At 44.1% G+C, this 25,978-nt stretch overlaps 1 protein-coding gene across 8 annotated transcripts in view; it reads right to left on the bottom strand.

Annotated features, from left to right (window-relative positions):
• Nucleotides 1–25,978, bottom strand: part of LOC138965417 (SLIT-ROBO Rho GTPase-activating protein 3-like) — a 181,007-nt gene that overhangs the window by 15,866 nt on the left and 139,163 nt on the right. For 5 of the 8 annotated variants that reach the window (XM_070337569.1, XM_070337571.1, XM_070337564.1 and 2 more), the window contains exons 2-13: nucleotides 22,398–22,581; nucleotides 17,670–17,838; nucleotides 14,280–14,342; nucleotides 13,416–13,571; nucleotides 9,264–9,392; nucleotides 4,549–4,770; nucleotides 3,717–3,818; nucleotides 2,344–2,511; nucleotides 2,009–2,121; nucleotides 1,321–1,438; nucleotides 982–1,042; nucleotides 150–227 (exon numbers count right to left, since the gene is read on the bottom strand). In XM_070337569.1, the coding sequence (XP_070193670.1) occupies nucleotides 150–227; nucleotides 982–1,042; nucleotides 1,321–1,438; nucleotides 2,009–2,121; nucleotides 2,344–2,511; nucleotides 3,717–3,818; nucleotides 4,549–4,770; nucleotides 9,264–9,392; nucleotides 13,416–13,571; nucleotides 14,280–14,342; nucleotides 17,670–17,838; nucleotides 22,398–22,581 (1,563 nt within the window). The remainder of the gene's footprint in view (nucleotides 1–149; nucleotides 228–981; nucleotides 1,043–1,320; nucleotides 1,439–2,008; nucleotides 2,122–2,343; nucleotides 2,512–3,716; nucleotides 3,819–4,548; nucleotides 4,771–9,263; nucleotides 9,393–13,415; nucleotides 13,572–14,279; nucleotides 14,343–17,669; nucleotides 17,839–22,397; nucleotides 22,582–25,978) is intronic. The other 3 variants (XM_070337567.1, XM_070337565.1, XM_070337568.1) reach the window with 3 other exon arrangements.

Below are 25,978 nucleotides of genomic sequence, written 5' to 3'. Positions count from 1 at the left end.
CATTGCAAATGGCCTGTCATGGCAGGTATACTTTGGTCAAGATGATAGACAAAGGGACAACAGAATGTGTCCTTTCTTGAGAGGTGTTTTCTCATCAGAGGGACCTCACATCGTAGGTACAGGTGTTATGGTAGGAACACCTGACTTACCTGACTCAAAGATGTTCTTGAAGTGGTTGATCTCCACCTGGGCACCAGACACTCGGAACACGCCCTGATGGTGTAGCCCTGCTCACACAAACATTAAGTTTGTCACTTTATCAGATACACAAACTGAAATAACTCAGAACACACCCTGGTGGTGTAGCCCTGCTCACACAAACATTAAGTTTGTCAATTTATCAGACACACAAACTGAAATAACTCTAAACAAACCCTGGTGGTTTAACCCTGCTCACACAAACATAAAGTTTGTCAATTTATCAGATACACAAACTGAAATAACTCTGAACACGCCATGATAGTGTAGCCCTGCTCACACAAACATTAAGTTTGTCAATTTATCAGACACACAAACTGAAATAACTCAGAACACACCCTGGTGGTTTAACCCTGCTCATACAAAAATCAGTTTGGAAATAACTCTGTCAGGTTTGTATGGGTTGTGAAAGAGTAAGTCCCCTTGCTTTTAGTCACACAAATTATTCACGTGTTTCCTGTACACATGTTTCAGACACACTCCCTCGTCTATTTACAAGATATACAAACTAGAATAAACAAGGGAGGCACAGGCTACACAAACGCAGCAATAGTATTCTATGTATGGACCGTTGGATGAACCCTCTTTACAGAATTTTCTTGACAAAGCCAATATGCTTAAGTTTACTGTGATATAGTTTGGCAGAAAAAGGTTCTGCTTTCACAATTTTTCTAGGGTGCAATAGGGAGAGTGGGATTTGAAAAAAATACACACATCACAAGAGATGGAGGCATCTGGTCTGATTGATATTTGTAAAAGACATGGCAACATCCAGATACTCACCATAAAGATTGATGACTCTAATACAGCTTTTGATGACGAGTGGAATTTCTTGACCTGTTGCCTGCAAAGTAGCAAAGAGCGATTAATCACAACAGCTTGTGCAAACTACCCTAAAATGCAAAACTCAGTGTCATCCACTGAAAAAGTCGAATCTTACTACAATGGAACATTCCTTTTAAGACACCCCCCCCCCCCCCCCCACTTTTTTCAGACCTTGCCTTTTCAGATTTGTTGCTCATAACATCTGTAAATTTACCTCCAATTTTAAGATCTGATTTTTGTTATGGGTCTTAACATGGGGGTTCCACTGTAGAGACATGTAGGCATTGTGAAAAGTACCTCAATGTATTCCTCCAGACTTCCTCCGAAGAGTTTGGGTTGGCCTACAGGAGGTGTGCGACCGATCCGACGTTTCTTCGGCTTTGGAGGCGGAGCTGGTGGTCTGAAACCAGAGTCACTGAATACATTGACACCGCAATTCATTGCAACAACAAACAAGCAACTTGAATAAAGCACACACAAATTCAAGGCATGTTTGCTCTCTCTCTCTTTCCCTCTCAATCAATCCCATACACAGACATAACCTCTCTGTCTCTCTCGCAAGCACACACACAGATATGTTCTCTCTCAATCGAGCAAAAAGACATGTTCTCTCTTAAGGACAGACACAGACATACCCACATGCAACTTCAACACCCTGGGTGTTCTACAATCTTCTCTCTCTCATAAATACTTAATTCAGTGTGTGTGTGCACTTGAACACGTGTGAATGCATACATTGCGTGTCTGCCTCTGTAAGCGCCAATATCTTCATGTCCAGACACATGCTCTGTTCTAAAATTCTTAACACGATTAGCGCTGTGTGATTGCCTCAAATATTTTGAGAGGTGAAATGTTGAATTGTAATGCCCACTGTATTTTGTAAAGTGTCCTGAGATTGCCTTTTGTGTCAAAGAACGCTTCAGAAGAATAACTATTACTATGACCAAAGGGTCAGTGACACAAGAGGTCCCTTGCTAAGGTGTACCTGGCGGGGCCGGTGGTGGAGACGTCGTTGTCACCCAGGGCTTTCTGGATGTTGTTATACTTGGTCTGCAGCCGGGCCAGCCGGTTACAGCTGATGGTGTACTCTCGGAATTTCTGTCAAACAAGAACTCTGTTACAACATTTCATCTGCAAAATTCTGGTAAATTACAACACTTCTGGTTGTACTATCTAGTTTCAAAACTTTATAACACTGCAGATGCAGCAACTGTGGTATGTAACGGGCCAGCAACATTTCTGGCGGGTTAGTGACTTTCTTGATGTTACTTGCCCGAGTGGCGAGTTTAAATTTTGAGATTTGGCCATCCCAGCACTGACCTCCAGGTAGTACGTCTCAGTCTCCATACGGTCGGCGCGGTACTTGGCCGCCTCGTGGGGTGAGCGCGGGGGGACGCTCTCCTCCATGAAGAACTTGGTGATGTCGTAGTCCTTGACCTGGATCATGTCCACCAGCACCTTCTCCGTCGTCTCCAGGCTCTTCCAGATCTGTAACCAACACAGTGATGGTTGTGAGCAACAATTTTAAGACCCCATTTTCTCAGATTTTTGAAGGTCTGTGAACTAACTAATTGGGGGCTTAACGTCCTCATAGGTAGCTAGTCTACAGGGACATGAATGTGATGATACGCTAAAAGGTCTTCAAAGGGGGAGGGCTTAAATAGGGGGGGTCTAACAGGGGGGTGCTACTGTAGTAATACATTTGAGCTGCTTCCAGGAATGCGACTGGAGTAGAAATGAAAAAAAGTTTACTGGGGCATGCCCCCTCCCCTGCTTCTTCTTGGCGTTCGCAGAGGTTACACGATCAATCCAGCACTGGTGATAAATGTTGTCGTTTTCTCCAACTCCTGTCGACTGCCGTATAGTTTGGTCTGCAAGGGAATTGGTGACAGCCACACTTCTTTTCGTTCCTCATCTAGTAAGGGACATCGCTGTAAGATGTGTTCCGCTGTTTGGTCTTCTTCCCTCCCCTGCTAAGAAGCTTCCTTGATGAAGCCGAGAAATGTCTATAATGTGAACATCAATAATGGGCTATTCTGACTGACAGAAAAAAGTGCATTTATGTGGATCCGCATACACATCCCATCCCTGTGATGTCCTTTATTTGGAGGTGTCTTCTCACTGAAGGGGACCGATACAAGAGGGACTGGTGTATCTTCTTCTTCTTCTGCGTTCGTGGGCTGAAACTCCCACGTACACTCGTGTTTTTTGCACGAGCGGAATTTTACGTGTATGACCGTTTTTTAACCCGCCATTTAGGCAGCCATACGCCGTTTTCGGAGGAAGCATGCTGGGTATTTTCGTGTTTCTATAACCCACCGAACTCTGACATGGATTACAGGATCTTTTTCGTGCGCACTTGGTCTTGTGCTTGCATGTACACACGGGGGTGTTCGGACACCAAGGAGAGTCTGCACACAAAGTTGACTGAGAAATAAATCTCTCGCCGAACGTGGGGACGAACTCACGCTGACAGCGGCCAACTGGATACAAATCCAGCGCGCTACCGACTGAGCTACATCCCCGCCCGGACTGGTGTTTGACACTGACCTCATATTCCCCAAAAGCGGCGTATGCTGCCTAAATGGCGGGGTAAAAATGGTCATACACATAAAAACCCACTCATACAAAACATGAGTGTACTTGGGAGTTTCAGCCCATGAACGAAGAAGAAGAAGAAGAAGAAGACCGACCTCGTCATTCTCCACCTTGAGACTGGACAGTCTGTCGTCAATGGTAGCGTAGCGCTGCAGCAAGTCCTCCTGTACCTCCTTCTGGGCACTGATCTGACGGATCTGTTCATCAACACGCACAACATCATTATAGGTGCTACAACATGCTGTGTGTCTATTTCAATAGTGACACAAGAGTTCAAACAGATTTTCCTGCAAACTAATATAATTCCTGGCTACCAATGCAGCATTCATTTCCAAAAGTCAGTAAGACATCTATCTATCTGTCTGTCTGCTAACCTATCTGGTGTAATGGTGTAACCTCACAAAACTCTGACTACAGATTCTTTCCTCTCCGTCTCTGCAGATGGTTACAGAACTACATACCTCTCATAGCATTTCTATTCTCTCTTTGTCTCTTCTTGTCCCTTCCTCCCTATTTTTAGAACATCATATAGCATCTGCATACTGTACCTCATACCTCTTGGACAATTTGACCTCAAACATAGGGCAGCAAAAATAATTTCTATCATGAACAGTATTGGTGAACCTTTCCGCACCGTGATATCGCTTGTTAATTCTAAACTTCAAAAGCTCGTAGCAAGTAACTACCGCAAGATTTCATAAATTCTAAATGCTCAAACATTATAGGAAGCCAGTAGAATGTAAACAGATACGTTTTATAGGTAGCATAGTGTATAGCGGATGTTTCAGTGATGTGCACATGGGAGCTCGAGCTGGCGATATTGGGTGCTCTGGGTGAAAAAGGGTGATAAAAAAAAGTCTGCATCTGCCTGTTGTCTCTCTTTCACATACCATCATAAAACGACCACATGACCAAACAAGCGCTCACCTCATCCCCCTTGAAGGGTTGGAACTCAAACTTCTTGGGCAGCATGAAGACCTGGTTGTTGAGCTCCATGAATTTCTGTTTGTCTGCCCGCGAGTCCAGGTCCGTGATGCACTTGTTGAGCGACTCAACGAACTTCTGGTGCTCGTTACGCAGGTGTTCGTGTACTGACAGGTACATCATCATGGCACGCCCCACCGAGTTGTGGTACCCAAAGTCCATACACTGAAAATCACACAGGACATTAGTGGTTATGAATTGACTTCTTTGTTGTTTTGGGGTTGTTGGATGTTTTGTTGTTTTGGGGTTGTTGGATGTTTTGTTGTGTTGGGGTTGTTGGATGTTTTGATGTTTTGGGGTTGTTGGATGTTTTGATGTTTTGGGGTTGTTGGATGTTTTGATGTTTTGGGGTTGTTGGATGTTTTGTTGTTTTGGGGTTGTTGGATGTTTTGATGTTTTGGGGTTGTTGGATGTTTTGGGGTTGTTGGATGTTTTGTTGTTTTGGGGTTGTTGGATGTTTTGATGTTTTGGGGTTGTTGGATGTTTTGATGTTTTGGGGTTGTTGGATGTTTTGATGTTTTGGGGTTGTTGGATGTTTTGATGTTTTGGGGTTGTTGGATGTTTTGTTGTTACTGTTTTTGTTGTTGATTTTGTGCATTGTTTTTTTCTTTGATTTTGATATTTTTTCTTGCAGATGGGAGAAGTACAGACGAGGGTGGAGGGGGTATTGAAATGCAGATCATGCTTCATATCTTAGTAGGAAACTGATTCTGTGGGAGTGTGCATGTATTGATATGTGTGCGAGTGTGCTTGTGTGTGTGCGAGTGTGCTTGTGTGTGTGCGAGTGTGCTTGTGTGTGTGCGAGTGTGCTTGTGTGTGTGCGAGTGTGCTTGTGTGTGTGCGAGTGTGCTTGTGTGTGTGCGAGTGTGCTTGTGTGTGTGTGCGAGTGTGCTTGTGTGTGCGCGCGTATGTGTGCTTTGGTGCATGCACGAATGTGTACATGTCTGAAGAGGCAAGTAGGGAGGGGTGGGAGAAAAGGCAAGTGAGGTTCGAGCAGAGTGAAAGAACATAAACAAAGAAAATGTCATATTGCACATCCTTTCTCATCCCACCGCTGTGCGCAAGGCAGCAGAGCAAGGCAGCAGACAGATTCAATTCCAAAGGGCAATTTTTCATGTGACAAACTAACCTCCGATGCATCACATGCAAGAAATCATGCTGAAAACTATGTCACTACAGTGGGCCCCCCATCCCCCCCTCACCACCACTTTAAGACCACCACCCTTTTGAGTTCCTAGATATATCTGTTTAAACATCTGTAAAATGACCTCTATTTTCAGACTCCCTGTCTTCTAAGACCTGGTTTTCTAAGATCTTTGGGGGCCTTAACAGGAATGTCCCATTGTACTGTCACTAAGATCTTTGGGGGCCTTAACAGGAATGTCCCATTGTACTGTCACAAGGAATTTGCCAGATGGGCAAAAAGGCAACTCATCACTGTCATCAATCAGAAATTCAATCTGTGTAAAATTCAAGTTCTAACATTGCTGTCATGAAACCATAAATCAGGAGCATGTAACACATTTCCCCTTTCTTTCACCACCCAGAAAAACGGTGCAAGATAACATGATACAGCAAATGAAAGGCAAGAGAGAAAAACAACGGTGCAAGATAACATGATACAGCAAATGAAAGGCAAGAGAGAAAAACAACGGTGCAAGATAACACGATACAGCAAATGAAAGGCAAGAGAGAAAAACAACGGTGCAAGATAACATGATACAGCAAATGAAAGGCAAGAGAAAAACAACGGTGCAAGATAACATGATACAGCAAATGAAAGGCAAGAGAGAAAAACAACGGTGCAAGATAACATGATACAGCAAATGAAAGGCAAGAGAGAAAAACAACGGTGCAAGATAACATGATACAGCAAGTGAAAGGCAAAAGAGAAAAACAACGGTGCAAGATAACATGATACAGCAAATGAAAGGCAAGAGAAAAACAAGGGTGCAAGATAACACGATACAGCAAATGAAAGGCAAGAGAGAAAAACAACGGTGCAAGATAACATGATACAGCAAATGAAAGGCAAGAGAAAAACAACGGTGCAAGATAACATGATACAGCAAATGAAAGGCAAGAGAGAAAAACAAGGGTGCAAGATAACATGATACAGCAAGTGAAAGGCAAAAGAGAAAAACAACGGTGCAAGATAACATGATACAGCAAATGAAAGGCAAGAGAGAAAAACAAGGGTGCAAGATAACACGATACAGCAAATGAAAGGCAAGAGAGAAAAACAAGGGTGCAAGATAACATGATACAGCAAGTGAAAGAGAAAAACAAGGGTGCAAGATAACACGATACAGCAAATGAAAGGCAAGAGAGAAAAACAAGGGTGCAAGATAACATGATACAGCAAGTGAAAGAGAAAAACAAGGGTGCAAGATAACACGATACAGCAAATGAAAGGCAAGAGAGAAAAACAAGGGTGCAAGATAACACGATACAGCAAATGAAAGGCAAGAGAGAAAAACAAGGGTGCAAGATAACATGATACAGCAAGTGAAAGAGAAAAACAAGGGTGCAAGATAACACGATACAGCAAATGAAAGGCAAGAGAGAAAAACAAGGGTGCAAGATAACATGATACAGCAAGTGAAAGAGAAAAACAAGGGTGCAAGATAACATGATACAGCAAATGAAAGGCAAGAGAGAAAAACAACGGTGCAAGATAACACGATACAGCAAATGAAAGGCAAGAGAGAAAACAGTGTTGGAGGAGGGATGGTGGTGGTGAGAGAAAACAAAACAGGGAGGGGAAAAGCGAATGTTGAATATGACTGGGACTCCGGCCTGGACAAAAAAGCCAACTTGCAGACATATGGTAAAAAATATAGGTCACGTGAATGTTTCTTGCATGCTTATTTCCAATCAACAATCTACATCCAAAATCACCACCACAAAGACCACTCCCTTCTTCATCTTAACCCCCCCTAGCTAATTCTAATCCCTCCCCCCCCCCCCCCCCCCCCCCAGGGCTGTACAGTGGAACCCTCTTTTTAAGACTCTCCAATTTAAGACTCCCTCCCTATTAAGACCCTGTTTTCTCAGACTTTCTGTTCACAACCTGTGTAAATGTACCCCCGTTTCAACACCACCTCCTTTTTAATACCCCATTTTCTCAGATTTGTTAAAGGCACAGTAATCCTCCCGTAAACCATCACAGATACTGTCAGGCTTTTACACACAGTACAAACGCCCTTCCATTTGAACGCTCACCAAACGGGAACATCCTAGGTGCCCTCCGTAAAGAGCGAGCAATTTTCAAAGAATTTAGTTTTGCGTGGTTTATCCTGAGCCATCGTGAACCCGTGTGATCAAGTTTCCGTTTTTCACAATGTAGTCGTCAGTAATTTGAATGCGACTCGCTGTGAGCTTATCTGCAATAGCACGTTATTAAGTACCTCTGACTATGCACGAAACAAACGGCTGTGGTTCACAAGAACTCTAGCGATGGCTTTTGACTGTTCAGAGGAACTGGCCATAGGTATAAACCGTCGTCTGCTACGAGAATCATGACCTTGCGTGACCCTGCTTCCAGGCTTTTCTTTTTTCAAAACTTCGAATTGTACTGATCTTGTTTTGATGAAAAAAGAATTCTTTTATGATTTAAGAATGTTTGTGTAAGAAGCTGTCAATTTATTATTTAGATTTTAAAAGTTAGGTCTTGCGCCAAAACGCACCACCATCCGATTGTCTCTGACACAATCCGCAAAATTAATTCTTTGAAAATTGCTCGCTCTTTACGTAGGGCACCTAGGATGTTCCCGTTTGGTGAGCGTTCAAATGGAAGGGTGTTTGTACTGTGTGTAAAAGCCTGACAGTATCTGTGATGGTTTACGGGAGGCTTACTGCGCCTTTAAGGTCTTTAAAGGGAGGTTCCACTGTGCCTCCTTATCAGACTACCTTGAGAACCTCCTCTCATCAATGCCAGCAAGCCAGCTGCTCCCCCAGATAACGCTGTCCAAACAGTACTGCAGGGTCCAAAACACACCTCTTATCCCCCTAGCGCCAGATAAGCCACATCCTCTACATGGTGCTAAGCACTCTAACCAGCAGGATAATGAGTCAGCTTGCTGCTACTGGGCACAACAGCTGGTCTGTGAGGTTGATGCTGATGTGTGAACTCGCTACTGTGCTGTATCTATTTCTTTCATCATTCTTCTTCTTCTTGTTGTTATAACTTATACACAAGAAATATAAACATGTTGGCACTGACCAACAAGCCCACAGAAAGGCAATCAGAAAAGCTTGATGCTGATTTGTGTACTGTGCTGTATCTATTTCCTTCATCATTCTTCAGCTTCTTACTATACACAAGAAATATACATTTTGGCACTGACCAACAAGCCCACAGAAAAGGCAATCAGAAAAGCTGATTGTGACTGCCCCCCACTCCCTTCCCTTCCCGCCTAAACACACACACACACACACACACACACACACACACACACACACACACACACCACTACCACCACCAACACACACACACACACACACAAACACGCACACACACACACACACACACACACAACACCACCACCACCGACACACACAACAACAGCATTACTTAAATTAAACAGACATCTGCCATCCTTGGCGCAATGACAAGCAAAACATGATCAAATTCTGCCGGCGCTGTGAGCACTTACATCCATGAGATCCGAGATGTCGTCAGAGAAGTATTTGCTGATGGCCGAGTTGGCGGCCTCTATACACAGCAGGTAGTCGTTGCGAGCTTTCAGGGCCTTCAGTTTGTTCTCAGAGTACTTCTGCTGTTTCTGTAACAAGCACACACAAACACAAACAACATCAGCAAAAGTAAATAACAAATATTCTGCCACCTTTGAACATGTTGTGGGTAATGAGAGTCGATTGCAACATAACATTATTTTGTTACCTTCACAACAAACTGACAATTAAATCTGTTTTGTTGCCCATGTGGGTTTTTTTAATTTAAATCTGTGGACATTATTATAGAAGGTTGGCTTATCTTCTTCCTGAAAGTAAATCTGCAGAAGCAACAACTCGTTAGTAGTTCAGAAGTATGAACGCCAGAAAGATATTCTGAGGTACATACATCTGATAAAGTGAAGACTTGTAGAAGGAGGAAGTGTACATGATCATAGTGCAGATACAGACACAGGAGCCTATGGTAACCTACCTCATCCAGATAATGTGTAAGTAATTGTATGTCTATCATTGTAAACAGCTTTTGTTTCCACACTGCTTTTCATGAGCGCCACACTCAGAAAACCAAAGCATTTCTACGCACTGTTTATCACCAGGACTAGCATTTTGACTTGAAAAAACCCCACAACCCACAAATCCAGCATAGCTGGGGCTTCAAAACTGAGACGACAAATAACACATTTACGTGAACATTTTTATGTCTGATATTTGTCAAATGCAAGAACGTTCCTTATTCATCCCCCACTCTCTCACTGCTCCACTTTTTTAAGTTCTTTCTCTCCCACCCCTCCCCCTCCTCCCCCCCCCCTTCCATTTCTCCTTCATGATAATATGGCTGTGGGCATTGGCTGAGACCAGTGTGTGTAGGAAGAGGGAAGAGATGTGTAATCAATGCTTGATGCCTGGCTGTCTGCAGTCCTCTTTGTCTGACACTCTCTCCTGATGCAAGCTCGTCTTCCTCAAGCCAAATTTAACCCCTCCTCAACACCACTCCCCCTCCTCAGCAACGTTTTACTCTCCCTCCTCCTCAAAATCCCACCCCCCCCCCCCCCCCCCAAACCTCTTCTTTTTTTGTTTTAAATCTCTGGTTAGCTTTCGTCTGTCACTCTTCTGATATAAGCTCTTTCTTCTCAAACCAAAATTCCCTCCTCAATACCCCCCCTCCCACTACCCCCCCCCCCCCCTCCTCATGACCACAAATTCCCCTCCCTCTTCTTCAATATCCCTTCCTAATATCTCTGAGCCCCCCCTTTCCTCACCAATCAATTTTACTCTTCCTCATCCCCCCCCCCCCTCCCCCTCTCCCAACTATCCCTCTCCCCATTTTTGTCTGCAGCTATGACTCAACAGGTCAAGACAGCTGGGGCGTCTGAAGAAAAGGGAAAGATGCAACAAAACACTGTCGCCTACATTGTGATCCCTGGGTATAGCTCGGTTAGCTTCTGTCTTCTTTTTTTAGAGAGAGGGGTAACACTGCTCCTGTTAGCAGCTGCCTATCAATCTTTTGTTTCTATTCAAACGTAGTGTTGCAAATTGTGCAAATGGTGTGTGTGTGTGGGTGTATGCATGTGCAAACACCTGAGCACATTTGTGTGTGCTTGAGAAAAGGAAGAAAGATGGTTGGTGGGGCTAGGGCTAGGGCTAGGCAGACAGAAAGAGACATAGCCTCGTAGGGTGTAGGAGATGGCGGTTGGGGGGTGGGGCTAGGGCTAGGCAGACAGAAAGAGACATAGCCTCGTAGGGTGTAGGAGATGGCGGTTGGGGGGTGGGGCTAGGGCTAGGCAGACAGAAAGAGACATTGCCTCGTAGGGTGGAGGAGATGGCGGTTGGGGGGGTGGGGCTAGGGCTAGGCAGACAGAAAGAGACATAGCCTCGTAGGGTTGAGGAGATGGCGGTTGGGGGGTGGGGCTAGGGCTAGGCAGACAGAAAGAGACATAGCCTCGTAGGGTGGAGGAGATGGCGGTTGGGGGGTGGGGCTAGGGCTAGGCAGACAGAAAGAGACATAGCCTCGTAGGGTGTAGGAGATGGCGGTTGGGGGGTGGGGCTAGGGCTAGGCAGACAGAAAGAGACATAGCCTCGTAGGGTTGAGGAGATGGCGGTTGGGGGGTGGGGCTAGGGCTAGGCAGACAGAAAGAGACATAGCCTCGTAGGGTTGAGGAGATGGCGGTTGGGGGGTGGGGCTAGGGCTAGGCAGACAGAAAGAGACATAGCCTCGTAGGGTTGAGGGGATGGCGGTTGGGGGGTGGGGCTAGGGCTAGGCAGACAGAAAGAGACATAGCCTCGTAGGGTTGAGGAGATGGCGGTTGGGGGGTGGGGCTAGGGCTAGGCAGACAGAAAGAGAGATAGCCTCGTAGGGTTGAGGAGATGGCAGTTGGGGGGTGGGGCTAGGGCTAGGCAGACAGAAAGAGACATAGCCTCGTAGGGTTCAGGAGATGGCGGTTGGGGGGTGGGGCTAGGGCTAGGCAGACAGAAAGAGGCGTAGCCTCGTAGGGTTGAGGAGATGGCGGTTGGGGGGTGGGGCTAGGGCTAGGCAGACAGAAAGAGACATAGCCTCGTAGGGTTGAGGGGATGGCGGTTGGGGGGTGGGGCTAGGGCTAGGCAGACAGAAAGAGACGTAGCCTCGTAGGGTGTAGGAGATGGCGGTTGGGGGGTGGGGCTAGGGCTAGGCAGACAGAAAGAGACATAGCCTGGTAGGGTTCAGGAGATGGCAGTTGGGGGGTGGGGCTAGGGCTAGGCAGACAGAAAGAGACATAGCCTGGTAGGGTTCAGGAGATGGCGGTTGGGGCTAGGGCTAGGCAGACAGAAAGAGACATAGCCTGGTAGGGTTCAGGAGATGGCGGTTGGGGGGTGGGGCTAGGGCTAGGCAGACAGAAAGAGACATAGCCTCGTAGGGTTGAGGAGATGGCGGTTGGGGGGTGGGAAGAGAGCGCAACAGTGATACTTGAGTATTTAATTTTTCAAGGGAAACAATACGTACGCTAATTCATAACAGAATAGGAATGAAAATGCAGTTTCCTCAAAAATGTTTTGGTTTCACTCATGTTTTGGTCCATGATTGTATTGACTGATAGGGTAGATGCTTTAGGCGTATACGCGTAACATTTTCTTCATGAATTACTGCACATGCTGCAAGCTCACGTAAACCTGCCCTACTCTTCTGATAATTGTCTCATTCACCAGAACAGTCTGGCATTAAAGCCCCCCCCCCCCCCCTTCTACACAAAGTCTTCCCCTAATGTGCAAACCCTGAAATGCATGCCCCTTTTCTTCCTTTCATTTCTACCTTTCATCTTGTCAGCATAAACATTCTAGGCCGCCATATCATTACAGATAAGAGTGAGTAATTTCTCCTGCAGGTTCCGCATTTAAAGGACATAAAAGAAAGATAACTGCCAAGTTTTTCCCGACAAGGGGTGTAACTCTCAGTGAAACCTGCTTCCACCCTCTGTCAGGTGCAGGGCACAAGGCTTATCCTGTATCAAGTGTTGCGCTTTCTGCTTCCGCTTCTGGCATTATTCAGACGTAACTAGGGCTGGAGGGAAGGGAGTAAAGAATATGTGATAACACCGCTTCCCTTGAATGCATTTACATTAGCGTAGCTACAAACGGTTAACAAACCAAAAGGTCACCAAACCAAAAGGTCATCAAACCAAAAGGTCATCAAAACATAAAGGCAATAAACCAAAAGCTAAAATTTGGCCAATTCACAGTGATCACATGTAAACTTTTTTTTATAAACAATGTATGTTTCATCTATTTTAAACTGTTATGCAGCATTCTGAGAAGAACATTTACTTCTAACAATGAAACCAGGTACACTGTACATAATATTATGTTCCGATCAATCATAGGCTATTTGTCACAGAGTGTTCTTTTTCAGTCCCAACACTGTGAAAGGAAAAACCAACAACCGCCTACATAAAACAAACTCACAACAACAACAACAACACAATTTCAACCTTTTCTGAGTAGCCCTATTGAACTTAGGGAGTAAGCACATCACTGAGCTCACCAAACATTCCTGCTACAGTATTTACCATTGGCATTCAATGGTGACTTATCTACAAAAATGCATGCTGTTTTATCTCCCAAACCAGACAATTTGTTCTAACCTTTTCAGACTGTCGTTCTAGACCCTTGAGCTTGCGACTGGTGGTGTTTTTGCCCGACAACTGCGATTCCACTTTGGCCTTCTGGGATTCCACACTGCGTAGCTTGACCTCTGCCTGCTTGGCCTCGGACTGGTAGACGTGGTACGTCTTCATTGCCTGTAGACACGATGGATTTCAATATAGAGCTCAGCATTATAAATATTTAACATGCTCATACATAAGAAATAACATTATCGTACGTAACAATGCAGTAACACGGACTGGGTCTAAGATTGTGTGACAATAGTTTGAATCAAATTGATAAAAAAAAAAAAGTGTCTGTGACAGTATGGCCTCAACTTTTGCAAACAGGCAAATATGACATCATCAATCACTTTTATAAAAAAAAATGTTAAAAAAATGAGTGTTATTATTTGGAAAAATTAACATGCAAAACTTTATGATCATCTGTCCAGTAGTTGTTTTTTAATCACTCTACACATACACACACCCTTGTGTCCCTCTGATGCCCCTGTTCCCTGAAATATGTACATTCAGTCAAAACTTAACTAAATTTAAAAAGCCACAGTTGTGTCTTTTCAGCCCCTAAAGCCTTCCCATGACAAGGAGAATATGCTTTAGTTCAAGACCCTCCTTAATTGAGCCAGAAGTTCTCTTTGCAAAGTCTTTTTACAGAAAATTCATTTTTAAAGCTTTGTGCAGCGAGCTCGAAGATTTCGCCCAATTAAAACCAGGCTCAACAGACTGAGGGACAAAAGTATCCTTGACATGGAGACGTCCCCTTTTGACTGTAGCCCTCCACTACAGGTACCACTGTACCACCAACAACGTCAACAAACAAACACTTAACAGTTTCATACTCACACTCTGCAGCTCGTTGAGCACTTTGAGGATGTCTTCATGGGACTCTCCCCCAATTTCACGACACTGCAAACACAATGTAAACATTCCGCATTAGAGGTTAAATGGCACACTGACATGTCGTCCACCCAATATTCTCATCCTTTCACACAGCGTGGAATCCAAAATGTTTTGATGAAGGTCTCGACATTTCAGACAAAATGAATACAGTAGAACCCTACTTCTAGGTTTGTCAGAATTCTGAAAAAAGTCAGGTCTATCTTTAAAAGTTAGCAGTCTTCAAATGGGAGGCATACTTACAGACATTATCAACAGAAAATCTGAAAGAGCAGGGTTTTAAGAGGGGGGGGGGGGGGGGGGGTGTGGTTCCACTCGGCATGTCATACCAAGCTCTCCTGCAGGATAAACAACTCAACTGAAATTGGTGAATGTTTTTTCGGTCCCATTTTCTCTTCAGTCCCAGAAAAACGTTCAAACAAATCTTGCAGTCTTTTCACACACAGTCCCCATCCCACATTCCCACTTTGTTTATTCTGTGAATGTTTTTGAACAGCCTGCTGCAATTACGTTCCTGAAACGCTGCTAATTTGACATGCACAACTTGCCCCAGCCGTATTTTTTTGTTTGTCTCTGTCACCTCCACCCCAATGTACATCTTGTTCAATGCCTCCATCATCCCAACACCACGCCCCCCCCCCCCTCCCCACCCCTGCTCCATTTTACCCCCTTGTGTGTAATGACACATCACTTACATGTAAGTGAGAAGGGGTAATCGCGCTAGCAACTCTTTTCTATCCCAGCATTTTACCCATGGAACTGTGTTTGGAAGAAAACAGTTGCTCTTCATCCCATTCCCAGCCTAATGGTGCAAGAGGGATCTCAACAAAGGGGGATAATTTGGACACGAAGAGTGGTTCCATTTTCACATTAATGCATGGAAAGGGCGTGTTTTCTCTTGAGGTACATTTCTAGTGAAAGTCTATAGGCATCTGACATTGCCAATGACAAGGTTATGTGTTTTTCTTAAGCCAAGCTGCTCTACATCACCCTCAACTAGTCCTCTTTTACGCCAATATAACTTGTATTATCGTGTGTCTGAATAACTGATAATTTTAAAAAGAACTGTATATGATATGATCCAAGTTTAAAAATGTAATTCTGAAATCTCCATTTTACCAAAAGTACTCATGGTAAGCAAAGCCGTGGTTTACACCAACTTTTTAAAATTGTATTCTCGTGCTGATTTTGACTAAGAACAACAACACAAAACCTCTTCATATTTTTTTTTAAATTGACGCAAAATGTTTGTGTCTGCAAGTTCTGTGGTTAGCATGTGCATTTACATCAGTGCAACCACTATGTTTAAACTCCATGGTTTAAATATTAACCTGAAGTGCATTTCCAGCATCTTCTTGAGATTCAAATGCAGCTGGGTGGGGAGAGACCGCACTTCCTTTAGGCTATGAAAGTTTAGGTTTTTCTTCAACATGGGTAGAAAAGATGCTCTTGCTATCCTAAACTAAACACAGGAACATGTGCTTACAATACAGTAAAACAAAAAGATGTTTGGTTTGCCAGGATGTCCATCTGAAGCCTGCTGGAAAGCTGAACAAACGGCAGAAAAGAAAAGAAGGGAAAGACAACTACAGTTGAGCCCCCCCTTTCCCTTTTAAGACACCCCCTCCCCCCCCTTCCCTTGAGAGCCTATTTTTTTCTCTCCAGATTCTTTTCATAGCAACTGCAAAGTAAACTCCATTTTAAGACTCCCTCCTCTAAAGACCGGACTCTCTCAGACTTTGCGAGATCTTAAAAAGGGGTTCCAATTTGTCCGTCGTGATATAACCTTCGTGGTTGAAAACGACGTTAAACACCAAATAAAGAAAGAAAGAAAGAAAAGTTCCAATTTGTACCTCAGAATACAGACAAGAGGAGCAACAGGGGTCCCAGGAGACAGCAAAATAAGCTTCTCTGCATGAAACCCCTCTCAACCACGCTATCATGCATATCACTGAGATGGCAAACAGAGGAAGAACAGGTGGTAGTCATACCCCCACCCAGCCTCACCCACTGTACCCAGCCTCACCCACTGTACCCTGCCTCACCCACTGTACCCAGCCTGTACCCAGCCTCACCGCAGTTTTAGCAAAACATTCCCTTGGGTGCAAAAGACAATGAACAGGTGAGGGGGTCAAAATGACAAGCATCTGTGAAAACAGACAAAAAGCCACGCATAAATACAAAAATTCATCCCATTCTGCAGAACCAGCAAACACTGTATGTGCCCAGATTCCAAGATATCTACGTGAAGACGCACACAGGTGCATGTGGGGTTGAAATCTTTGCCAGAAATTTGTCAGGGTAAACAATACTATGGGGGAGCCATCCTTCCTTAATCAAGACATAGATTTTTTCACACGCTGCCTGTAAAATCAAGTCTTAAAAAGGAGGTAAATCTACAGAGGTTATGAACAAGACATGTTATGTAAATCTTCATTTTTTCCTTCAACAACAGCTTTGTGGAATAATCTTCCAGAAAATATACGACAAACGCAGTCAATTGGTGAATTTAAAAGATTTTTGATGAATGGAGATGTTGTTGTTCCACAGTATTATTATTTAGGCAACCGTAAGGCACAGGTATTTCACAGCAGGTTGAGATTAAATATGAGCGATTTGCAACAAGACCTTGTTAACCGACACCTCTCTGATAATTTAGAATGCACGTGTGGAGTACGCACGGAAGACGCTGAACACTTTTTGTTACATTGTCCAAAATTTAAAGAACATACATGTAGAACCATTTTATTCAATAGTCTACCAACGTACGCTCTGGATTGCAAAACACTTTTGTTTGGCAATACTGATTTAACTATATCTTTGAATACGAAAATATTTTCTGCTGTACAAGATTACGTTATGTCAACTGATCGCTTCGGCTGATATTATATTAACAGTGACAGCAGTAGATGTAGCAAAGCATTCTCTCTCTCTCTCTCTCTCTCTCTCTCTCTCTCTCTCTCTCTCTCTCTCTCTCTCTCTCTCTCTCTCTCTCTCTCTCTCTCTCTCTCTCTCTCTCTCTCTCTCTCTCTCTCTCTCTCTTTATTTGTATAAAATATTATGAAATATTTTGAAAGAAAAGGGTTGAAGTTATCACTTGTTCGCCATGTCTTGTTATCAGAATGTGTATTGATTATTAGTTTTGGAACGTGTCCATAAGCAGTCTGCTTGTTAACGTTCTTAATGTTGTTACTGTATATAACATGTATACAAGAAATTAATAAAAACACGCTTAAACCAACAAGACATGTGAAAAAGCAAGGTCTTGACAGGGAGAAAGTCTTAAAAGGGCTGTTTTACTGTACTATCAATAACAGCTACAACTTTCAAACTGACCTTTCTGAAGATGCGCTGTGAGTTGTCCATGACCTCCTGAAGCCGGTGAACCATGGTGTTGCTGAACAGCTCGCTCATGACGTTGTGGTTCTGGCTCTCCTTGCGCGTGATGCCCAGCAGGTGTTTCCAGCAGGTGTACGTGGACATCGTCGCCCATTGTTCCTGTCTGCTTCAACACACACAAAGAGGGGTGACATCTAGGATAAGTATGGCAAGCAGCTTTGTACACAAGCAGGAGCACAAGCAGAAGAAGTCAGTGCAGCAAGCTCATAAGCTTATTGACCATTTGTGTAAGGTTTCTATATTCTTGGACACACACAAAGAAGCGTGAAATGTAGGATACCGAAAGTATGGCAAACAGCTTTGTACACAAGCAGGAGCAGAAGTCAGGGCAGGGCAGCAAGCTTTGCTTCTTCTGCATTCGTGGGCTGAAACTCCCACGTACACTCGTGTTTTTTGCACGAGTAGAATTTTACGTGTATGACTGTTTTTTACCCCGCCATTTAGGCAGCCATACGCCGTTTTTGGAGGAAGCATGCTGGGTATTTTCGTGTTTCTATAACCCACCGAACTCTGACATGGATTACAGGATCTTTTTCGTGCGCACTTGGTCTTGTGCTTGCGTGTACACACGGGGGTGTTCGGACACCGAGGAGAGTCTGCACACAAAGTTGACTCTGAGAAATAAATCTCTCGCCGAACGTGGGGACGAACTCACGCTGACAGCGGCCAACTGGATACAAATCCAGCGCGCTACCGACTGAGCTACATCCCCGCCCCACAAGCTTTGCTTCATTGTGGTTGCTTCATTATTGACCATTACGCGATTATGTAACGTTTCTGTGATATTGTTGTTCTTGTGTGCTTCAACACACACAAAGAAGGGTGAAATCTAGGATAAGTATGGCAAGCAGCTTTGTACACAAGCAGGAGAAGTCAGGGCAGCAAGTATCCATAAGCAAGCTTGTAAGGTTGTTGACCGTTACTCCCTTATGTTAGGTTTCTGTGATATTGTTTGTTCTTTTCTAGACAGACACAAAGAAGGGTGAAATGTAGAATATCAGAAGCATGGCAAGCAGCTTCGTACACATGCAGGGGCAGAATCAAAATAAATCAGAGCAGCAAGCTTTGCTTTCTTCCATGTCTTGTTGACCATTCCACTGTTATGGTTTCGCTAAGATCAGCTTTGTAGTTGTACATTGCAGCAGGAGCAGAAGAAGATGATGACAGGGTAGCATAAAAACCCTGCGTTTGTGCTCTCCATAGTTTCTTAGATGTTTCATGTATCATGGGCTTGCTGCAGCTGGATCTTTTTTTCCCCTCCTGAACCAAGGGGAAAGCATGAACCCTCGTTAAGTAAATGCACCCCCCAAACACAGGACAGAAATGAGAGGCGGAGCACTGCAAACCACTCATGCATGGTCACAACCTCCCCTGGAAAAGAGTCAACACTGCCATCACTGACAGGGGGAGCACAGATGGTTCCACTGAGGCGCACAGAGGTCGCCATACATCACACTCACACCCACTCTAGAGCTCTCCCACTGTCAAATTCTGCCAGCACATTTTCATCTTTCATTCATGAATACACTATGGTTGCACCTCTGTGGTTCAGCTCCTACTGTCAAATTCTGCCAGCACATTTTATAATCGTTCATTCATGAATCCACTATGGTTGCACCTCTCCCTTGAGGTTCAGCTCCCAACTGTCAAATTCTGCCAGTAGATCTATCCATCTCAATATCTCATTTATTTATTTAAACAAAAGTGGATACATCACTAACCAGGTTATATTTTTCTTTTTCAATATTTCGGCAAACTGCCTTCTTCAGGATGTTATTATGAAAGTATGAAATGACCAATAATAAATAATAACAAATAATAATGAATGATAATCTCATCTATCCATCAGTATCATTCTAGTGCTGTGACTGCCAATTGTCCCGGCTGATTCAATCAACTCTCATTCTCTAACAGGGCTTGGGTTCAGCTCACACTGTGCTCTCAGCAGCAGTTCAAAGAAGTCAACCACAGGAACGGGGTTAACACAGAGGCAGGCTTGCCCAACGCCAAAGGTAATACTCTTGTTTGTGTAACAGTAACAATTAGGGGCTCCGCTCACATATGTAACTTCAGCAGGACCGACGACGCACTGCAGATTATCCCAGCCCGCTACACGTTGCATGAAAGGAAAACAGGCCAAGTACTCGTCATAATCCCTATCGCGGCATAAATAATAGGCTGTACGTCGTCTGTGCCGCTGAAACTGCGCAGGTATTCTGCCCATTACAAAGACTAATGTTATTTTTCAGTGTCTGAGTAAAAACAAAGCATGCACTCAGCGATAGTAGTAGGAAGGGAACGCCATTTGAGAGAAACAACAGCAACCAAAACAAAATGATCACTCCATTACAAATCAGCCCACTTGGGGTCTACTTGTTATGAAGGGATGCCATAAAGTCAGAGTTACTCATTGAGTAAAGGAGAAAACAACAGCAACCAAAACCAAATGATCATTCCACTTGTTGTGACTGGAAGTCAGACCCCACACCCGCCCCCCCTACCCTGATCTGTTGGTCAAACATCCACCCCTTTAGTGCAAGACGGCAGGGCAAACACAGCAGTTTTACCCCAATACTGCGGCACATTCAACCCTCTCTTTACCTGGCTGAAAGAGAGCAGAATACAAACACCTGCCACCCTGGCCAGGTAAGTGCCCTCGCCAGTACTGAAAGGGCCTCTCAGGGCAGAGAGTGCTAAGCGGGCAGGTAACTTATGAGGGGCAGGGGGTGGAACCTGGTCATGAGGGCTGGGTTGTGGGTCTCTCTGCTAAGTGAACATTTTTGCAGTTGTGAATATGATTCATAACAAAATTGAGCACTTTTTACGTGTCAAAACCTTTCTTTTTTAAGTGGGTAAGTCATTTCCCAGTTGTTGCATTTGCATTCACCATGCCTGGAGCTCTCTCTCCCCTAAAAGTTTTTCAGCCCAATATCATCTCATACCAGTGGGGGGAAAAAACAAAACCCTATGTTTGATGAGTAGACATGTTTAAAAAAAGAAAGAGGGGAGATCAAAGTATGAAATCAAATGAAATCATTCATCATGCACCAGGTGTGAAGACAGCTTGACATTTTCTGATTAATAGCGACAGGTGGACCATTTGCCACACAGTGCTACCTGTCATGAGAGAACACCATGTGTTTATTTAATGAAAAGTGTCCCAACACTGAAGGTGTCCTCTATAGCCAGGGACACTGAATAAACCACTAGAATAAAACAACAGATGTTGTCCCTTAACAGGGGTGTCCACTAATCAGAGGAGCCTTACGTCACAAGTACAGGAGGTACCTGCAACGCAAGGCCCCTTAGATAATAAGGACACCTCCCAATAAAAGACACCTGTCACTGGCCCTTGGTCTACAAGTTGGTCTGAAGTCAACCTTTCAGGAGAGGACACCTGCACCGTGAGGACACTGTTGGCTGCTTCCCATGGTGTCCCCTTATAACACCACAGCAGGGAGGTTGCCAAGATGTCTTTTTTCTGCACATTTGCCGAAATGGACACACACAGAAACTTCTACAATTTGTTAAAAAAAAGTTTAGGGTAGGCCTTGGAGTGACCTTTCCCCTATCATGAAAAAAGTTGAGCAAATCAGGGCAAGGATTTCTGCTATTTGAAAGAAGTTTTGTATCTGTCTGTATCTGTGACAATACCTTGAAAAACCACTTCTGGCATTTGATCAACGGAAGGGAGGAGCGCATGTTTTGACGTCTTGCAGGCTGCTGACGCCAAACGATATCCTTTTCAAAGGTACCACTGTAGCACATCCGATTCCGAGTGACTGCGAGGTCACCATAACCCAGTCAGAGCATATGAATTATGAAACAGAGCCCTTGGGGGTCATGCACCCCACAGAATGGGATCAGCGACCAAGCAGCATTGCTCCATCTTAGAGAGGCTGGGGAGGATTATTGATGAAAGCAATGTGCAAGCAGACAGGGCCTCTGATATTCCCCATCATCAGCAGGTCAGGGTCTCTGATATTCCCCATCATCAGCAGGTCAGGGTCTCTGATATTCCCCATCATCAGCAGGTCAGGGTCTCTGATATTCCCCATCATCAGCAGGTCAGGGTAAACATCAGGGGGTAGTGGGGTGGACCATGGTAGAGGGTGAAAGAGAAATAAAGAGAGGAGATGCATGTGTGTGTGAGTGTGTGTGAGCATATGCAGGAAGTGGGCTGTCTGGTGTGTCTGTAAGTGTGTGTGTGTGGGGGGGGGGGTCGTGCATTCATTGTGTAACCTAGTGTGCTTGTGCGTGCATTCTGAGTGTTAAATTACACGTTGTATACTACTCATTGAAACTATTGAAGTCATTCCAGAGTACATGCACATATATAAAGCTATTAATCTGAAGCGCTGAAATGGGACTTTGATACTGTACTGTTAAAACCAGAGATACAAGTTTAATTCCGAGCCTAACAGAGAGACAAAAAACAAAACAAACAATTAAACAGACAGAGTGAATTCTATACGCCGCTTTGTTACATAAAGGCGGCGTAAAAAAAAAAGGCGTCCAGGCATGCACTGCTTGGATGTGACCAATCCTAAAATGCTGTACAGAAATCATGACCTACACAACAGAGCCCATTTCCTGGACCTCTCCCCAACCAAGAACTAAACCTTTCACATCACAACACAAAGAAGTACTAGTTGAAGTGCATACTTCTGTTTTTCAGCCCGGTGGCGTGCGATCATCTGCTTGACGAGCTTGTCCAGGTTGCGTGAGTACTCCAGCTCCACCTCGGCGCGGCGCTTGAAGAACTCCTGCAGCTCGGCCACGATGGACACCTCCGTCTCCAGCTTGATGTCCAGGCATTTTAGCTGGTCGCACAGCTGCTGCCGTATGTCTGCAACACACAGAAGGGAAAGGCCATAAGCGTGGTGTTACATTACTTCAGATCAACACACAGAGGGGAAAGGACATAAGCGTGGTGTTACACTACTTCAGGTCAACACACAGAGGGGAAAGACCATAAGCGTGGTGTTACACTACTTCAGGTCAACACACAGAGGGGAAAGGACACAAGCGTGATGTTACACTACTTCAGGTCAACACACAGAGGGGAAAGGACATAAGCGTGGTGTTACACTACTTCAGGTCAACACACAGAGGGGAAAGGCCATAAGCGTGGTGTTACACTACTTCAGGTCAACACACAGAGGGGAAAGGCCATAAGCGTGGTGTTACATTACTTCAGGTCAACACACAGAGGGGAAAGGACATAAGCGTGATGTTACACTACTTCAGGTCAACACACAGAGGGGAAAGGACATAAGCGTGATGTTACACTACTTCAGGTCAACACACAGAGGGGAAAGGCCATAAGCGTGGTCTTACACTACTTCAGGTCAAAGTGTTTGGAAATATGTGTGATATTCTCTCCACCAAACTCCTTGTTTTGCCTGCCATACACATTCTACAAGCAATATTTGGTCGACAGATGATTGAGGTAGCCATTTTACAAACGAGACAGAAAGTGACCAGCACATACAAAACCTTGTTCTCAAAGAGACAGGTTACTTGGTTATGGTGGCACAGTTTGGCTAGGCAAAAATAAACTGATTAAGTCATATTTGATGCAACACATTGTTTAATGAAACATGAAATGGTAGCTCTGATTGGTTGATCATTTCATTTCTGGTAATTTTAGATTTCAACTGATAAAATACAACCTCAAGGAGCAAAGGAGACCAATCAAGATGAGGAATGAAAACAACAAATACATGTGGTAAACAAGAAAGAGCTAACATGATCTGAAAACCACAAAGAACACAGCAGTGTAGCCTCAAGAAACAGAAATACACAAAGAAAAAGACAGGTACGCTCACCCCGATTTACGACATACCCCACTGGCACTAATACCCCAAATATTCCCAGCATTACCCAAACAGAAACACAAACTTTGCCAAGACAAGAACACACACAACCCAAACAAACAATGTTTCATCACCCACACAGGATCACAAACAAAGAAGAAACATATGGAATGACGTGGCAGCCATCTAATGGTTTTCCAATCTGGTTTTTGTCCATGGGATGGCAGCCAGTGTTATATGTGTCTGTTCTGCTAGGTAAATCACAAGGCTGTCAGGTTGAGGCCTCAGTGCTGCTACACAGGCCTATCTCTATCTTTTCTTGGCCCTTTGAGGCTAATTCTGCTATCTGTTGTAAAAGGGTGCATGAGACTGATGGAGTGTGATGGGGTTACTTGTCACAGGCTCCCCAGTACAAGGGTTACTTCTTGGATAACAATTTCTTATCCTCAAAAGACAGAGTATGGCTGCCTATAAGGGGTGGTGGGGGGGGGGATGTGTGGTGATTAAATACTGTCCTATGGTCGTTATCTTTCCATTGGGATAACAGTATCAATGTCTCTGCGAGTGTTAAGCCTGGCTGCACTAGAGAACGCCAACTTAAGCACAGTAGCGCTTATGCCTTACATATTTCAACAAAAACAGAAAAAACATTATTTGTGCTTGTGTACGTGTGTTCATGAGTGTGTGTGTGTGTGTGTGTGTGTGTGTGTGTGTGTGTGTGTGTGTGTGTGTGTGTGTGTGTGTGTGTGTGTGTGTGTGTGTGTGTGAGTGTGTGTGTGTGTGTGTGTGTGAGTGTGATAAATAAGAAGAGAGAGACACACGCAGAGAGAAACAGACAGACAAAACAACAGCTAAAAGGTTTACTTCGACCCCCTTAAAAACTCCTCAATAATCCTCAGCTAAGGAGCTGCCACTGCATATTAGTGCATGTAGAAATACATGTCCGCCCCTTCATTAATTAAATTAATTGCCAATGCATGCATCACAACATGCAGCCCTGACACCAATTTGTATCTGAGAGAGAGAGAGAGAGAGAGAGAGAGAGAGAGAGAGAGAGAGAGAGAGAGAGAGAGAGAGAGAGAGAGAGAGAGAGAGAGAGAGAGAGAGAGAGAGAGAGAGAGAGAGAGAGAGAGAGAGAGAGAGAGAGAGAGAGAGAGAGAGAGAGAGAGAGAGAGAGAGAGAGAGAGAGAGAGAGAGGGCTTACAAGTGTCCCCTGCATACACACACCCTCGTTTTTTGGTCAGTTTCACATTTAGAGGCACCCCCCCCAACACACACAACTTGCATTATATCTCTCCTGCTATTCTATTTTGTTTTCATCATCATTTCAATTTATTACACAGACTGCTACCTAGCCAGTACGGAGACTCTTGCTATGTGCCCAAACACACTTCTCTCCGAGTATTCTAGTTTGTATAAAATTTATCATCATTTTATTACACAGACAGGTACCTTTGCACCGACTACACTTTCTCTCCAGCTATTTTAACTCCCATTCATCATTACATGTACTTCATTCATGGTTCTCTCCCTTTCCCAACAAGAAAGGCTACCTGTGGCGGAACATTGTACACACACAAGAAGACTGTCATCACAGACAAATTCACTCCAGCTATTCTATTCATCATACCATTTCATTCATGATGATCTAGCCTTTTCAACACAAAACGCTACCATGCTGTGGTTTAGCACACATACAAGAAGACTGTCGTCGAAGCTACGTCAAAGTGCCATTGGCTGGTTTGTATAGCATGTATCTTTTCAATATGAGCTGGTGGTTTGTATAGCATGTATCTTTTCAATATGAGCTGGTGCCACCGTGGGTCCTCAACACACATTATCATTCATCTCTAGATTTCTTGCATCTTGCATTTACTTTCTTGTAACTACTCAAACAGCTTAAGTAATGGTAACAGGTTGACTCTGTCTCTTTTGCAAGTCAACCTTGTTTTATTTGCCTTTCAACGCGCTATAAACTGTACAAGAGCTGTAAAATGTCTTGTGCAAAACAGATTATGGCAAGTATTACGTGTCAAGCTCTAAGGCAAACTCAGCATCCAGTTGGCATGTCACACATAGGGTAAAGTATGTACAACACAGGCAGCACAGCATGAGAAGGTCAGACTGAATTAGAGTGGCATTTCAGTCAAGAAAATAGCAAGGTGAACTTTCCCCCGTAGATGAAAAGTGTGAACCAGTTAATGTTGACATTTGCACTCCAGCTACTACTTCCTGGCCATCTTTCTTTCTTTATTTGGTGTTTAATGTGGTTTTCAACCACGAAGGTTATATCGCGATAGAGCCACTTGTCAATTGTTTCTTGTTCACAAAAGCACTAATCAAAAATTTGCTCCAGGGGCTTGCAACGTAGTACAATGTATTACCTTACTGGGAGAATGCAAGTTTCCAGTACAAACTTCCTGGCCA

This window comes from Littorina saxatilis, linkage group LG4, assembly GCF_037325665.1.
Source record: "Littorina saxatilis isolate snail1 linkage group LG4, US_GU_Lsax_2.0, whole genome shotgun sequence".
In the NCBI taxonomy this organism is placed as follows: Eukaryota; Metazoa; Mollusca; class Gastropoda; order Littorinimorpha; family Littorinidae; genus Littorina; species Littorina saxatilis.
The sequence above is the reverse complement of the archived record's forward strand: the minus strand, read 5'-3'. Positions and strand labels throughout refer to the sequence as shown.